Source organism: Hippopotamus amphibius, chromosome 5, assembly GCF_030028045.1.
Source record: "Hippopotamus amphibius kiboko isolate mHipAmp2 chromosome 5, mHipAmp2.hap2, whole genome shotgun sequence".
Classification (NCBI taxonomy): Eukaryota; Metazoa; Chordata; class Mammalia; order Artiodactyla; family Hippopotamidae; genus Hippopotamus; species Hippopotamus amphibius.
This window is the reverse complement of record NC_080190.1, coordinates 71,836,333-71,854,478: the sequence shown is the minus strand read 5'-3', so window position 1 is coordinate 71,854,478 and position 18,146 is coordinate 71,836,333. Positions and strand designations below refer to the sequence as shown.

Below are 18,146 nucleotides of genomic sequence, written 5' to 3'. Positions count from 1 at the left end.
ATTTATTTAATTAATACTATTCTATCGGTGTATAATTTTATTTTCCATAACGTTTTTTAAAAGAATGACAAGAATACTAGATAAAAAAGGAAGTTCAAATCCTTGGAATTAGTGCTTTCTAACTTAAGTGTAAATTAACTCTTGATCACCCTTGGTATTTAACTATTATTGATGCATTTTTAAGGTTTTCAAAGAATTTGAGAGTGTAATATATCACACTTGTGAAAGGTTTGATAAAAATTATAATGTACATAAATATATATTGGGGGTAATCTTTTAACAAAAAGAAATGGTTTATTCATGGAATGCTTGTGATTTTTATTGTCTTTTTATACTTTTCTACAGTTTCCAAAAATTCTACAATAAGTTCTTTTTAGGATCTTAATCAAAAAAAGCTTTAATCAATTTTTTATGAAATGATGCTTAACTTTTATGCTTTGATGACATTAACTCTAGCATTGAATGCATTCTTACTCGTTGCTTCTTAGATTTGCCTTTGAACATGCTATAATTCTCTAAAACAATATTGGTAAAGGATAGATTATGTCTTAACATCTGTCCAGAAGATAGTTATTTCAAGTATCTTCCATATATGAAAAAAAAGATACAAGAACCATCTTCACTACTGCATTCCCATAAATGTTATTTCCTTTTTTAAATAGTGTTTTTCAACAAACCAGTGTTCAGATAGGCAACTTTACTTTAGTGGGAGGGAAGAGTATTATGAGTATTTTGGCAAAGTTCTCTCTTTAAGTAGAAATAAGACTAAGAGGAAATGAGTATTTCTTCCTGCCACTATAACTGAAACGATATTCAAATTTTAAGTCAGTTTTATTTGTAGCAAATACTCCCTTTATAAACCCTAAGTTTATCTTGTAGGTGGCCTTCTAAAATAAACTTTATTTGATTTTATACAGTGTGTGCTCATGCTTTGGCTTTTTGCCTGACCTCCCAGGTTGCAAACATCTACAGTAGAGCCCAATATTAAAGAAAATGAACCAAAAAAACCCTAGAAAAATATTACAGATGTTAGTAATAAATTATCCAGTAATATTCACATTGGAGCAGTAATAAATTATAGTATTAACAGTGGTGGTCCTTAAAAATTGTCCAACTACTCACTGAGACTTTTCATCTTTCCCATGCTCCAAATGAAATACATTATTGTTTTCTACTCTTAACAAAAGTTAGGTGTTAGAGACATTGTGTTTGTTCATTTGACTATTTCTATTCAATACAAAGGTTAAAAAATAAAGGCAAAACACCTGTAGGTATAGCATCAACTAGCACCAAACCTTACTATTTGTGAGAAAATTATCTATTTTGGAAGTCAGTTATATATACATTAAAAATTCAAACAATCTAAAATAGAGTATGCTAAAGGCAAAATGACTCATCCTGACAAATTCTACAGTTCACAATAAAAGTAATTTAGAAATCCATGGGGGAGGGTGGGATCTTGATGGGGAAAAAAATGAATTAATTAAGCAAGAAAAAAATGGAAGAAAGAAGAGGAGGGAGAATAAGGAGGGAAGGAGGCACTGCAATCAAGAAGCACACAGTCCAGGACTGACGTAGAAACATTATACAAGAGGCATATTGAGGAAACCATATTGGAACAGATGGTTTATATAAGGCAGTGGTTTTCAAATTATGTTCTGATGAGCCCCCACATGGGCTAGTTGGCAAGCGGGTGAAGAGGCCAGCTACTGAAGTCTTTAAGCAAGGCAGTACAGCAGGCATATTAGGAAGATTGATCTGGCAGTGGAGTCAGAGGCTGTGTTGGGAAACCATTCAGTAAATCAGATGAGATGGCATGAGCCTAAATGTGTCATTGGCCACTGATTTGAAAAGAGGATGGATGCATGGATGTTCACCAAGGAAGAACCAGCAGGACTGGGTTACAGATTGAATGGATGATGTAGCGGGGGAAGGAGGAGTCAAAAGATTCATACACTTGATACTGATGGAGAATCTCATGTTGAATTTAAATAGTGGTACTAGATTGTATGGGAATATGGAAGATACTGTGGTGTCGAAATTCTTAAGGGAAATATAAAATGAATTGAAATGACTATAACTTGAATATGTAAACTGTAACTGTGGTGGCTAACTTTGGGATTATACCTTAGGTCAGCAGTGAGGATGAACACATAGCAGACCTGAGAGTTGTGTTCTTGTTTACACCTCAGGTCCTAAGGTAAATTGCTTTCTTGGAAATCACTAAGCTGGAAAGCCTCTGTGCCTTGTGGGGTGCCTGTGTTAAATTGAAAAGTCCTAAGCTGTGTGGCACAGCTAAAATTCTCATTCAGCGTCTGGATATTGGCTTCTGGTGAAATAGCATTCACAGGGTAGTATTGTTAGGTAAGGCAGAGAGTGTTAATGCTGTGGCTTTCAGTTGGTGAGGATAAAATCCTCAGCAGGAGAAGACATGGTATTCCTCTAACCTGGTGACACAAGCCCCAAATCCAGGGTTCAACCTTGTGAAGGATAAGAAAGTCACCAGGGATTTACAGCCCATCCCCCCCAATAAAATAATCTATAAGTGAACTAAGAATCTCTCTTATATAGAGATATAAATATTTACTTGCTCTCAGTGTAAGAATGCTTATTTAATATAAATGGAAACATGTATTTAACGTGAAAGTTCTTAAATATACAGTATTTATTAAGGGCTGCATTATGTCCCCCTCCGAAAACTTGTATGTTGAAGTCCTAACCTGCAGTGTCTCAGAATGTGCCTGTGTTTGGAGATAAGATCTTTAAAGAGGCAATTAAGTTAAAATGAGGTATTTAGGATGGGCCTGAATCCAATGTGATTGGTGTTCTTACAAGAAGAAGAGATTAGGAGGCACACACAGATCAAGGTATGACCATGTGAGGATACGGTGAGAATGTGAGCAGCTGCAATCCAAGAGAAAGGCCTTGAGAAAAAACTAAACTTGCCAACACCTTGATCTTGGACTTCTAGCCTGCAGAACTATGAGAAAATAAATATCTGTTGCTTAAACCGTCCAGTCTGTGATATTTCATTACAGTATGTATTTCAGCAAACTTCATAAACAGAATCAAAAGGTAACAATAACCTAGAAAAATATTGGCTAACATACAAAATAGACAAAGAAGGGCCTCAAATCAACAACACTCCAGTAACAATGAGCACCCTAGCACCCAGATCTGGGTCTTAAGTACCGTCATCCAATGAAAGGAACCAAGGCTCCTTGGGATGAGTGGCTGATTCTAGGAATTCGACAGGAAGTACACAATATGAGCCTGGTACATCATGTAGTACCAGAAAGTAATAAACTGCTAAAAAAAAAAAAAATCCCTCACAATTATGGAGATATGTCAAAGGGACACAGGAACTAACTAAAAGATGTCCCAACGTTCAAAGCTTTTGAATAACAAAATAAAGTATTATTGGATTAAAATCCAAAGTGTAAGATAAACATACGAGTCCATATCGATGTAAATAAATTATCAAATAAATAAATAACTGGGGAAGAATAGACAAATCTCCCATTCAGAAGAATTCCAAATAATTTGTAGAGCTACTCCACCCTCGAGGAGGTAGAGGGCAACTCCCCACTCAAGCGTGGCCTGTGTATAGTGAATTCCTTCCAAAGACTACAGCATGGAATGGGGGGGGGGGGCAGGTAACCTTAAAGTGGCAAATCTAACAAGCACTACCTCAGCCTGGTGGTCAAGGTTAACATCAACGGTGATAAGTCGGTGCTGATAGTATGTGCCCTTAATATAATATGATGAGATGGAACTTTACGTCCATGGTCTTCCTCTCCAAAACCCACGCCCCGGTCTAATCATGAGAAAAACATCAGACAAATGCCAGTAGAGTGGTTTCCTACAGTGCAGTTGACCCATATTCCTCACAACTGTCAAGATCATTTCCCAAGGAAAGTCTGAGAAACTGTTACAGCCAAGAGGAGCTGAGGAGCCAGGACAACTAAAATGATATGCTGTCTGGATGGGATCCTGGGGCAGGAGAAGGATGCTAGGTAAAAACTAAAGAAATCTGAGTAAAGTATGGACTTTAGTTAATAATATATTAATAATGATTTATCAATTATGATAACCGTACCATACTGATGCAAGATGTCAGTAATAAGAGTAACTCAGTGTAGGGTACTGGGAACTATCTATACCATCTTCCCAACTTTTCTGTAAAAATACAACTATTTTAAGATACTCTTAAAAATAGATTTTAAAAAAAGTAGACAACAGAATATCATACACCTTATGCATCAGAAAAACAGTAAACACTTGAGAAAAACTCACACTTACTGGTGCTCAGAAATGCACATTAAAACATGAGATGATTATTTTTCTCCTATTTAGCTGGCAAACTTTTTTTTAAATCATGATACACATGATTGGCAATGTATAGGAACGTAAAGTGGAACTACTTCTCTGGAGGGCATTTTTGGTAATAGGCAGAAATGTGTGTACTCTGAAGCAGCAACAGCACAATGAGGAAGTGACTATCAGTGCGCATAGAAATGTTTTCCACAGTATTTTGTGTAATAGCAAAAATCTGGAAATTAACCAAAAGCCTATAAATACAGGACTGTTTAAATAAACTGTGTGAATCTCAGTGTGGAATGTAATGAATGTATTAAGAATACTGTAGACTAATATCTGAAGACAAAAAATTCTGTGATATATATGTGAAAATGCCAATTGTAAACCATATATACTGTGTCATGCCATTTCTGTATCTTTGTATACACACACATACACACACCTCTCTTGGATCTGGAAGTTGGTGAAATAATTGTAACAGAAAGCATTAAATTAAGTCCTGTTAGTGACTGTCATTTTATAAATGCTTTAAGAGTTACTTTAGAGTGGATGAAGAAGATGGGCGGGGGGGGGGGGGGAGGGGGCGTGTGTGTATAAACACAATGGAATGTTACTCAGCCATAAAAAAGGAAATAATGCCATTTGCAGCAACATGGATGGACCTAGAGATTATCATACTGAGTTAAGTAAGACAGAGAAAGACAAATACCATGTGATATCACTTATATGTGGAATCTAAAAAAAGGATACGAATAAACTTATCTACAAAACAGAAATAGAGTTACATGTGTAGAAAACAAACTTATAGTTACAAGGGGGTAAGGGGGAAGGGGATAAAATGGGAGATTGGGATTGACATATACTCACCACTACATATAAAATAGATAGCTAATAAGGACCTACTGTATAGCACAAGGAACTCTACTCAATACTCTGAAATGACCTATATGGGAAAAGAATCTAAAAAAGAGTAGATATATGTATATGTATAACTGATGCACTTTGCTGTATACCTGAAACTAACACAACATACAACTATACTCCAATAAAATTTTTGTTATTTTAATATATATTATAATAAATATATCAAGTATTGTTTCACAGTACTGTCATAATTAGAAATCAGTGCTTCTCAAACCAATGTGAGTGAAGGACCGCTTTTTCCATTACCACAAATTGTGTGTGTGTGTGCATGCATGCTATGTTTTAGGTATACTACACATGGATAGAAAGTAGGATTTACATACTGTAAAGTGTTGCCTGTGGTCATTTCTGACCAGTAGGGCTGGGGCAAATTTTATTCTTTAGGCAATTTTGTACATTTTCCAAATATTCAAGGATCCACAGAATATTTTTTGTGATTAGAAAAAAAGATTTTAAACAGCAATTTTTAAAAATAAATTTTTTCCCCATGAAACTATCTAGAATATTGAAACCATCTTTTTGTTTAACAAAAAGTGTATTTTTACTTGCTTTCTGAGTGGATTTAGTTTATACACAATTTTAATACACATTTACACGGTCATATGTTTTCCATGTACTTTTTACTTTTCTATTAGGTGAAATTTTCATGGGCTGTTAAAAGCATTGTTATGTTTGATTAGTCCTCTCGTACTTTTTACTTTTAGGTTGGTGTTTGGAATGCTTTATCCTGCATATTATTCATACAAAGCTGTGAAAACAAAAAACGTGAAGGAATATGTAAGTATAGTTTTGCGAGCGATCAATTCTAGTTGAATGTATCCATTATATAAATACTAGAAAAACTGCCATTATTTTAGAAACAGCTGGAATAATGTTTTGGGTTAAAAATGTGATATAAATATAATGAAGTTAATCCTTTTAAAAACTGATTTTGAATACATTTCCAGAGTAGAGTTTCAAAAATAGTTTGCTGTCAGTTGGCATTTAAATAAGTATGATTCCCAAATGAGTAATTGCATCTCTTATACATTTAGTCTTTAAGTCCCAGTAAAATAAGAGGTTGGGAAATTGTCTGTTTTTTAGTCTTGTAAATGAATAGGTACACTGAGAATATCTCTCTGGCCCCAAAACCTTTTTCTTCCTTCATAGGTGTTTGTCACTTTCTAATCGATTTAAATACTTAAATACCACATGACTACTGACATTTACAACCTTTTTTCTTCTTGAATCATACTGTATTTGTAATGATTTCCTCTTCAGTCAGTGTTTCTTTTCTCTTTCACTTTCCTCTTCCCCGTTCCTTAGCTGTTTTTTTTTTTTTACTTTCACTAATTTTTAAATTTTTATTTCTTTACTATTCATTTATTTATTTACACATTTAAGTTCTCCCTCCCAATTTTATCCATAATGTTCAATAGTAAATGGCCTTCCCCACCTATAAATCCTGGCATAAACTTACTATTTGTGATGAAGGGGATTTTCAGAGAATAGCAAAAGCAGAGCTTATTAGTGGTTAATCAGCAGGGATAAGCAGTCAACACTGAGACCTGCACATCGATAGCTGTGGTTCTTTTTTAATTGAGGTGACCTTCAGGTAACATAAAGTTAACCACTTCATAGTGAAAATTAGTGGCATTTAGTACATTCACAATCTTATGCAAAAACTACTTTTACCTACTTCCAAAAGATTTTCATCACTGCAAAATAAAATAACATGGCCATTAAGCAGTTACTCATCATACGCCCCCTGTCCCCCAGCCCCTAGCAACCACCAGTCTGCTTTGTTTGTATGGATTTACCTATTCTGGGTATTTCACATAAACTGAATCATATAATATGTGACCTTTTGTGTCTGGCTTCTTTTTACCTAGGATAATATTTTCAAGATTCATCCGCATTATATATTATTTCACTCCTTTTTATGGCCGAGTAAAACTGTATGCACATAGAACATTTTGTTTCTCCATTTATCCATTGACAGACATCTGCATTGTTTCCAGCTTTTTTAGCTATTATGAATGGCGCTGCTAGAAACATTTGGGTACAAGGATTTGTTTGAGTATATAATAATTTCAGTTCTCTTGGGTATATAGCCATGGTTCTTTATAAGGGATCTTGGATGGTAGCCTTCTCATCCAATTTATCAAATGATCAGAGAACAGATGATTCTTTATTCTATTTGTTCAGGGTAATTTGTTGTTGTTTGAGTAGGGGGAGGGCTTGAAACCTTTATAACTAACCCATCCTATTGAACTTTTATACTCACTTTTTATTTTCTGTATAAAACTAATTTTGAAGTAAAGAATACACAAATTAATAAGAATGGTAGAATATATCTAGCAGAGGTAGAGAGGTTATTCGGTGGAGCTCTGAAATTTTTCCATCCTTTTAATATATATATATTTATCTCTTGGATCTAAGATTGGTAAAAAATCTTATGCTGTGGAACCACATTAAGTCCTAGTAATTTAAAGTAATTGTTAATGGCATGAAAGGACATGTATTAATATATATTACAATGAATTCTTCAAATATTGTTTTATGGTACTGGCATACTTTAGTTTTTAGAAACAAGCACCTTTCTTCAGTTAACAGTGTTTTTCAAGCTACCTGTGGGATAGGACCAGTTTGGGTTTTTTTCTTTTAATAATTTCTGTTAAGTCATAGACCAATATTTTTTAAAATAAAATTAAAAAGTAATCACTAGAAAAATGAAATGAAACCCTAAGAACTTACGAAATGCAACCCCAGCTTTTTTTTTTAATTATTAAATTCAGACCTGAAATTACTGTCAACTTTGTATTTAAAGCAAAGCAGTAACAGTTCATAGCCTTGCACTAGTCCATAGACAACCCTTTGCCTTACGGTGTCATATTTTAATTGAAATTCTCTTTTGAAAGATAAAAATAGGAGTTGTTCTTCATTTCCAAACACCACGAAAATATGAGCTAGGAGTATACGACTGGCTAGTACTTAATAATTGCACTGGCCAATACAATCCTCCTTATTTGAAATGTTTATCATACTGTTATTAAATGAGATCTTTTTTCTGAACCTAATTGTAAAGTTGAAGTACAGGGTGATATGTTTCTCAACTCTGGGCCCATTTTACCTATAAAGTATTTTAAACCCAGGATAAACAGTAACTGCTATGCCTCTGTGTGTCTTTGTGTACGTATTTCTGCTTGAGGTCTTCTCCTATTTTCCCTCCCAAATGTGCAATGTTTTTGTTGGGAAAAAAAGTTAAGTACAAATTGAAAACGAAGCTCTACTAATATGAGGAAATTATCAGCGGGCACACAAATACCATCCCCTAAAATAAAAGGTAAGAAGATAGCAAAAAGAAATATAAAGGTATTTATAACAAATTATAATAAAAAGAAATAGGCCCATCATGTGTTAATTAATGCTAAAAGGGCAGAAAAGACGGTGTTCTTTAGGGATTGGCCTAAGAACTGTTATAAGAATATTAGTCCATTTCTTACTATGCATCAATTTAACTTTGTTAATGTTAACTTTTAAGAACTTAAAAACATGAATTTGTGTATTTATTCCCTTAATACAACACTCAAATTTTACTACTAGATTATTCTATGCATTTGAGATTAATAAGAATAGTCTAACCCTGAAATTTTAATTCTGCTCCTTAAGTTAAAGATAATTTAACTTGTGGAAGAGAATCCATTAACATTCTTAATTCAAACTGATGGAAAAACTCTAAGACTTGACATGTGCTGATATATGTACATATCCACATATATGCTTATTTGGAGATATACTTCACATATTGCCTTGCACAGCTTTTAGAGAATAGCTCTTTAACAAAGTAAGAATTAGCTGTACATAATTTTGCTACAGTATTATGACTCTGGAAGAAGTTTTCTTAACCATCTCTTTGGGAATATCAGAAGCATGAGTAACTGAAGAGAAGCTAGGGAGCTAGAAAGGCAAGTGGCTGGAGTTGTTTTGATAATTACATGGTAATCAACTCTGCTTCACAAATTAAACGAGAGCTAGAACAAAATGCAAAAATAGTCAAGCAATGAAACAGGAAAGGCAGGAATCTGCTTTTGACAAGGAAATATGATACAACTCTAGAGACCTCTTGGTGACCAAATTGTCTGCCATCAAGTCTGCTGAAGAGACCAAGCAGATATCATACTAGAAAAATAACATCTTACATTTATATAATTTCCTATCCATTTCAAAATACTTTTGTATATCATTGTTTCCAGTTGCTACTATAACAATTACCACACACTTACTGGCTTAAATCAACACAAATATATTCTCTTACAGTCTCAGAGGTCAAAAATCTGAAAGGGATCCACAGCTACATTCCTTTGGGAGGCTCCAGGGGAAAATTGGTTTCCTTACCTTTGCTAGCTTCTGCAGGCTGCCCACACTCTTTGGCCATAGATGTGTTCCTCCATCTTCAAAGCCAGGAACACTTGACTGAGACCTTCTCAAGCTACCATCTCTCTGGTTCTCCCTTCTGCCTTCATCTTCCGCTTGTAAAGACTCTCCTGACTGCATTGGACTCACCTGAGTCATCCAAGCTCCTCTCCCCGTCTGAGGGTCAGCTGATTAGCAAACCTGAATTCCATCTGCAGTCTGATTTCTCCTTTAACACACAACCTGACATATCACAGATTCCAGGAATTAAGATGTGAACATTTTTGGGGGAGGGGGACATTATTCTGCATACTTCAGTATTTCACTGGTCCTCACTACAACTCTACAAAGTAGTAAGAAATATTGGAATATTACAGGCTCAGTGAAGTGAATTAACTTGCCCAGGATCACTTGGATCATTAAGGCAGGAATGGTCCTAGATTAGAAAAGTAAATGAGGATTCTCGCTTCACAAGAAAGTTGAAACAGCTTTCACAACCAACTAGTGGATATCCCTCTGATTAATTCCAATGTAGATCTTCAGGGGCCACAATGATATGGATGTTTTCCAAGAAAAGCAATGAAGCAGCGTAACCAGTACTAGGGCAGGACCCATAAGCATCTAAATCAACCGTGATCAAACTGGTTAAAGATGAAATGAGAAGTTTTTGAAAGTTCTGTGTAGTCTTGGCAGTTCTTTAAATATTTCCAATGTAAATTTACCTCTGACAAAAATTTTGAATATCATTTTCTTGCTGAGTCTCACCTAAACTTAGTCATCCAGTTTTACCTCTGATTTACAGCAGTTTTATCAAAACTCTCTTCTCACAAAGTTCTCTTGTGTGGTAATCCCAACCAAACTTGTTTTGCATATGGTAGTTTCTTAGTAAAATTAACCTTCTTAAAATTTCTCTGTAATATTCTTAATAGTCTTTTATACAATCGGTACTTTCTTCATGTGTTTTTGATTCTCTTCCCCCATCAGATAAGCTCCATAGAGAGTTTTGTTGTTTTGTGGATTGCTATATCCCAGTACCTAGAACAGTACATGTTAGAGTAGGTACCCAGTATTTTTTTGAGTGAATAGAAAAAGGAAGAGTTGACTTCTAAGTATATAACAAATATTAAATAGTGTTTACAAGGGCATGTACATTTCTTAAGTGGATTCATCTAGTTTCTCAGCTTTGACTCTACTGGGTTAAGGAGCACACAGTCCAATCTGACTTATCCCTAAACCCAGTTACTTTGTGGTGTTTGGTTATTACCTAAATTCTACTGATATCTACTTCAAAATTATTTTCAGAAAGCAAACATTTTTTATTAATTTACTTCTTCAGACCCTAACTACTACCATTCCCCTTAAGCCTGCAAATGGTAGATTGCACCTGATAAAACAGATGCTGTATTCAAATCAAAACAAATGGAAAGTGCTGTGTATTTTGGCAACCTTCCTTTCTTCCTTTGCCTATTTTTAAAACGGAGCTTTCCTAGGATATAATTTCCTGTATAGTGTGGCTGATATGGCCTACTTGAAGTCTTTCAGTCTTGCAGTAATTGAAATGTAAACTTACTGAAGAATTAGTATGGTTTTGCAAATTTTTTCAAGCTTATACCATCTCATGACTTGAAAATAGAGTGTTTACTTCCAAGTCATGTATAATTGCTGGAGCTTTTCTAGGAAACCAGTGTTCTTATTCTAAGAATGTTGGAGAAAGTGGCAATGAAAAGACTGTCTGACAGCACTTACAAATCAAAATCAGACATTTGGTCCTGAGATTTACTGTGAGCAAGAACAAAGAACAGGGAAAACTCTGGGAGATTACTTTTTAAAAGACCCTCTAAAACCCTGTTGACTTGGTTTTTGAAAGTGACCTAAGCTTTGACTGAATATTTGGGTAATATGAAAATGAACAAATATGCTACATGCTCTAGTTCCACAGTCCTTGTCAATTGGTAAAATCTGAAATTGTCTACTAATTCTGTCTACTAGATAGAAGTTTGTCTGTTAGTTATAAGGGAAAAGACAGTGAAAAAACATAGTAAAGAACTTTATTGTTGAAAGTGTTCTCCAGGCATCTTTTCATATTTTGGATTAAAAATACTCATTTGATTGAAAGGTTTTAATAATTTGGAAAGTGTAAAGATTAACCCACTGATTAAAGGGGGATTTTTTTTTAATTTTTTGAAAATTAGTTTTGTCAGGCCACATTCCTATCTGCTTATCTTCTGATCTACTTTTAATTTAGTTTTTGCTTTTATCAAAGCTGTACTTACTTATAATTTTTCAGTCAAACAGTTGTCCAAGACTTATTATGAAAAACAACAGTTCCCAACCCTCCTCACCCCTGTTTCTAACTCTAGAGGCAACTACTTTCAATTCTTTTATCCGAATCCTTTAGTATTTACTTCCACATCTAAATACATGCTTATATTGCTGTTTCTTAATTTTTCAGATGGGTCTCATCAGTTGAATTCCTTCTATTAAAGATGATTTAGTAGTTACCCAATGTCACTATATACTTGCATAATTTCCCAAAGTCTCCCAGTGTCATTAGAGTGTAATTTGGGTTGGATCAGTGTTCAGTATTTACAGTATTACGGCTAAGTTAGAAAGAAGCAGTAGAATACAGAGCTAAAGAACCATCTAGAGCCAGGCTGCTTGTCTTATCATCTTGGCCCTATCCCTTACTAGCTGTATCTTGGAACAAGTTACTCTTTCTGCCTCAATTTTCTTATCAGGAAAATGAGAACAGTAGTAGTGCTCACTTCCTCAGGTGCTTGTGAGGATTCTATGAGCTAATGAACACAAAGCATTTGAATCAGTACCCGTTATATAAGATTTTTCACCATGTAAACACTATTTGCATCTGATGTCTACAGTATCCTACCACAACCATTCTTTTTCTGCGCAATAGTTTATTTTCCCTGGTGTTATTCATTGTCTTGGTTTTTTGTTTGTTTGTTTTGTTCACTTCTTTGGTATTCTCTGTTCTTATTGCAAAGGTAGACCCAAACTCTGTAACAGTTGTGTGAATTTCTTCTCAATGCGTTCTCATCCACTAGATATTTGGGACTGGCTCTTGTCTTAGATCCTCAGATTTCTTAATCTCTTGTTTTCCTCTTTCTTATTTTACTTCCTCATTTTGATGCAATGCCTTCTTGGGAAGAAGGCTTTTTGAGAAGTAGACTTTTTTGAGATGATAGGCTGGAAATAATTTTCCGTCAGAATTTCCTTCAGAATTTTGTCTTTTAGCTTCTCAGGTTGCTATGCAGAGGTCTGAAGACATTCTGATTCTTACCTGCTTGTGGGATCTTTTGTGTGTCCTCATTGTTTTAAAATTTCATAATGACATGCCTTGGTATGAGCCAATTGTAATCAATTTTGCTAAACCCTCAGGAGTCTCTTTTAATCTGGGAATCCTTTGTTTTTCAACTCTGGGAAATTTGGTTGAAATTATTTCTTTAATGATTTTCTCCACTTCATTTTCACTGTTCTATCTGGGATTCCTCTTATTCAGTTAGAAAGCCATTTGGACTAATTCTCTAGTGTTCTGATCTTTTTCCTTCTCTTTCCCATCTTTTTCTTTTTGGCTCTATTTTATAAGAGTTCCTCAATTTTATCTTCTCTTATGTGTTTGATTTCTAAGAGCTCCTTTTATGCTCCAAATGTTCCTTTTTCAATAGTGTCCTATTCTTATTTTACTTAAAATAGCTTGCCTTTTATCTAAGGATATGAATGATTGTTTTTTAGACATATTCTTTCTACATAGTCTCTTTCCTGGTTTTTTGTTTGTTTCAGTCTCTGGTTTTCATGTATGATCTTCTCAAATGTTAGATGATCCTCAGTTCTCTGCTCATATTCGAGTATCATAATGAAAAGCTGATTCAAAGTCCTGTACCCATGAAGAGCGTTGCCAAATGTGATCTTCACTACAGGGTGATCTGACTAGGCAATTAGATTTGTTCCTAGGACTGCCATAAGGAAGTGCCACAAACTGAGCAACTTAAAGCAATAGAAATTTATTGTCTCGCCGTTCTGGCGCCTGGATGCGGACAGGGCCACATTCCCTCTGAAACCTGTTGAGAATCCTTTCTTGTTTGTTTCTAGCTTCCGGTGGTTGCCAGCAATCCTTGGTGTTCCTCACCTTTCAGCTGCAGCACTTCAGTCTCTGCCTCTATTATCACATGATGTTCTCCCCTCCTGTGTCTTTGTCTCTGAGTCTCTTTTCTCCTTCTTTTTAAGGGCACCTGTCATATCAGGTTAAGGGCCTACCATACCCCAATATGACCTCATCCTCACTAATTCTTTCTTCAGTGATCCTATTTCCAAAAGAGGTCATATTCCGGGGGTGAGAACTTTGTATTAGTCTTCTCAGGCTACCATAACAAAATGCTACACACCGAATAGCTTCAACAACATAAATTTTATTTTCTCACAGTTCTGTAGGCTGCAAATCCACGACTGAGGTGCCATCAGGGTTGGTTTTTGGTGAGGCCTCTTTGTAGCTTATAGACCTTCTCTCTGTGTCCTCACATGCCCTTTCCTCTGTGCATGTATGGAGAGAGAGATGGCAAGTGTCTCTTACTCTTCTTATAAAGACACCATTCTGCTGAATTAGGGCCCCATTCTTATGACCGCATTTAATCTTAATCACCCCCTTAAAGTCCCTGTCTCCAAATACAGTTACTCATGGGGTTAGGACTTTAGCATGTAAACTTTTGGGGGACGCATCTCAGCCCATAGCAATCATTTCCTGAGAAAATTATCAATGTCTATATCTTTAGGTGTTTTCTTTTGTGCCAGGCAGAGTCTTCAGAGAAGGGAAAACTCTGGCATTCTGGTAGGAAAATAAGGGTTGGGGTCCCTCGATATTCGATGTATAAACTTTTGCTTAATCCCTATTAGCCCTACTCTCAACTGTGCCAGAGATGTGCAGATCCAGTGATCCTCTGATTCACCCTTTCCAGAGAATAAGCCTCAGGGCCCTGCTAGGGGAGGGAAGGGCATCACCAGACAGCTAAAGTGGGAGGACATCTAGGGGCCTATCTGCTCCTTACAGGTATCCTTACAGCCATCCTTCTTTTGCCCAAGAATTGTGTTACCAATTTTTGAGCCTTTTGGAAGCTCTGCAGTGTAAAGTCAGGTTGCTTCTCAGTTTTTCCCACTGTCCACTTACTATTCAGTTTTCTCAGGTCTCCTGAGTCAGTTACTACTCATCCATTTACTTCCTGGGTCCAAAAATGTTGATGCTCTCTTCTCTTCTATAGTCTCCTGGACTGAAGTCTTTTTGAAAAATCACTTTATTGTTGTTTTAATGAGATTTATGGTGGGGATGCAATTAAATGTGTGTATTCATTCTACTATCTTTACCCATATTTCCAAATTGACTCTCTGAGTGGGATACGTGTGGTTTCTTTATACTGTAATATCAAATAAGACTTGTTTTACCATAACATTGGGTTTTCTAAAATGTGTTCATAAAGTAGATAGGTTTAAAGTAGTAATACATATTATCATTTTTTCAATCCTTGACAATTTTAAAATTTAACTTTAGCTGATGTGCAATGAATACATGTGTATCTTGCCTTGAGTTATAATTGTTTGCAAGTCAAGTTCTGATAAAATCAGTTGCCACTTCGGACAGTTAAAAAATCACTTGGGATAGTTCATATTCTTTAATGAAGTAAATCAACTTACATTTACTTAAAGTAGGTGATGAGTATGCTTTGCAAACTTAATTTTTGTTGTGTTGAGTTTACTTATATATAATGCATGTTAGTATGTAACATCACTGCTTGAAATAATTGGCGCTGTTATAATACTCAAGTGACGTACTCTTCCTCGTGTCTTCTAAAAACAATTTCCTCATGATCCTCTCAGGATCATTACAGTGGATCCACTTTGGGAAACAAGTGTTAAATTTGGATTAAGATCATATAATTGGGGGTGAAAGCCTAACACAGTTCCTTCTAAAATTTAAAAATGTAGGGAATTCCCTGGCTGTCCAGTGGTTAGGACTCTGCACTTCCACTGCAAGGGGCCTAGGTTCAGGCCCCCACCTCCCCCAAAAAAAGCAGCTAAAATTTAAAAACGTGAATTAGAGTACCCCTCGACCTTTACGAATTAAATTGAAAGGATTCCCCACAATTTTCACACTAAGATGGAGCTAGCCAACCGCAGCTCTCTTGTCCTTTTCTAGCTTCCAATGCAAATGATTTGTAAAACATACAGAAAGAAAAAAAATTCTCATGGTAACATTTAAACCTACAAGGCTAACTTAGGCTTTTGCTAATATCTAGGAAGAATTTTACCAACTGTAGTGCCAATGGCAATAGATTTAAAAAAAAAACAAGGACAGAAACCGTTGTTTCCATTAAAGGAAATGTTGTTAAGTAGTAAATTGGAGGGAGGCCTAGCCACCTCCACCCTAATCCCTAGTGATGGAACAGCTTAAAATCATAAAAGCTACAGCAACCAAAAAACTCAACTGCCACCACCCTCTCTGCAGGAGAACTGTGCTCAGAGGCAGCCAGTGTTCTGCCTCCCCCGTATCTGTTCAGAAACCATTACCTCACGACTTTGAAGAAAACCCCCAATAAATTCCAAAAGGGAGAAATAATAATAGAGTGCCGGAGAAATTCAAAGGTGCAGTACTAGACAAATTCAAAAATAAAAATGACAGTAATACATATTACAGTTTATATTCTTGAATGTAGTAGCTTTAAACGCCCTTATTTGGAACAGGAAGGAAGAATGATGAAACATTCAACTCACAAAGCAAGAAACATATCAGAATTAAAGGAATCTGTAAAGAAAGTAGGATGAATAAAGCAATAAAAAAGCAGAAGTAAAAATAAAAACAAAACCAAGAGAATTACAATTCTAAGAGTTGTTCCCTTGAATAAGTCTAATAAGATAAACACTTGAAATAGCTTAAGGTGGAGAGAAGAGTGGAAAAAGTGTTGACAAAATAAACAAGAAAGGGATTAAGCAAGCATTGCTAAACTTAAGTGACAGAAAATTAAGATTGTATAATGGAGGGCTTTAAATGAATGCCTAACAGTTCTATCTAAAATTTTAGAATAATTTTTTTTAATTTAAAAATGGAATGTTTTCTAATAATGTAAGATATACTCATTCTTTCTTTTTCCTTTTCAGCTAAACATTATTTAAGCAGAGAAGTTTCCTCTCTTACACAATACCAGGATCTACCTTTGAAATGTTCAGATATGTACATCATCTTTCCATTATGTAATTTTAGTAATGTAGTGCTGCACCAACTACAGCTATAATAATCAGATTGTCAGCCAGATTGCAATCACACTGTGAAAGGTCCTCCTAAAAATATAAAAGCTAGAGCTGTTCCTGAAGACTTTAGCTAAGTAAGAAAAATAAAATCTTTCAGAAAACCTCATGTAATTTTAAGAGCTCCTGAGAGAAGTATTTCAGAAATGTAATAGATTGTAAAGAAAGATTAAGTTCTTTTGAAAAACTATAAAAATTTAAAATATATTGAATTATACAAATATATGAAATTTTGTCTATCTCTTGGCTATTAGAATAAAATAGATTGATTCATTTTTTTAAATTAATTAATTTATTTATTTATTTTATTGGCTGTGTTGGGTCTTTGTTGCTTTCTTTAGTTGCAGTGAGTGGAGGCTACTCTTCGTTGTGGTGCACGGGCTCCTCATTGCCGTGACTTCTCTTGTTGTGGAGCACAGGCTCTAGGCACGTGGGCTTCAGTAGTTGCAGCACGTGGGCTCAATAGTTGTGGCTCACGGGCTCTAAAGCGGAGGCTCAATAGTTGTGGTGCACAGGCTTAGTTGCTCCGTGGCATGTGGGATCTTCCTGGAGCAGGGATCGAACCCGTGTCTCCTGCATTGGCAGGCGGATTCTTAACCACTGCACCACCTAGGAAGCCCCTCCTTTTTTTTTTAACCACAGATCCAAACTCTGCAGGTAAAATGGAAAAATTCATCAAAAGGTCTCGAAAAGTCACAAAAGTAGATTAATTTTATTTTAAAATATTATATTAACTTCCAAAGATTTCCAACAGTATCTTTTAAATAAAGATCTAACACTTCAGTTTTATTATGTTATATTCTCCTTAAGAAGATTGTCAGAATAAATAATTAGAGCCAGTTGAGGACTTTTTGCCAATGACATGATGTTTGAATATAATTTCACCCTACTCATCAATGTTCTTACTTTCTCTCTGTAGGAGGCAGATTTAGATTTACTCTTAGGGAGAAGAATCTAAGGGTACTTTCACCTTGGGGAGGGAGAGAGTTTCCATCAAGTGGTCAGTATCCAAATAGCTCTGGACTTTTAGGATGGGTCGACAATAGGGGCATTCCACGTGGAACTTCTGGTTAGAAGAGCCTGTAGGCTGCCCTTGCCTGGGTAGTTTACTCAAAGCTTTTGTCTGTTCATTGGTAGCCATAAACAATGCCTCTGAGAAGTGGGCTAAAAGCCCAGTTACTTTTATTTTTTTAGCTTTTTTT

The 18,146-nt window shown here is 35.5% G+C and overlaps 1 protein-coding gene across 3 annotated transcripts in view; it reads left to right on the top strand.

Moving 5' to 3' along the window:
• The window catches only part of REEP3 (receptor accessory protein 3), a 97,088-nt gene that overhangs the window by 47,113 nt on the left and 31,829 nt on the right, over positions 1-18,146 (top strand). For 2 of the 3 annotated variants that reach the window (XM_057734777.1, XM_057734778.1), the window contains exon 2: positions 5,949-6,021. The exons of the other annotated variant lie outside the window; for it this stretch is intronic. In XM_057734777.1, the coding sequence (XP_057590760.1) occupies positions 5,949-6,021 (73 nt within the window). The remainder of the gene's footprint in view (positions 1-5,948; positions 6,022-18,146) is intronic. 3 annotated transcript variants of the gene reach the window in all.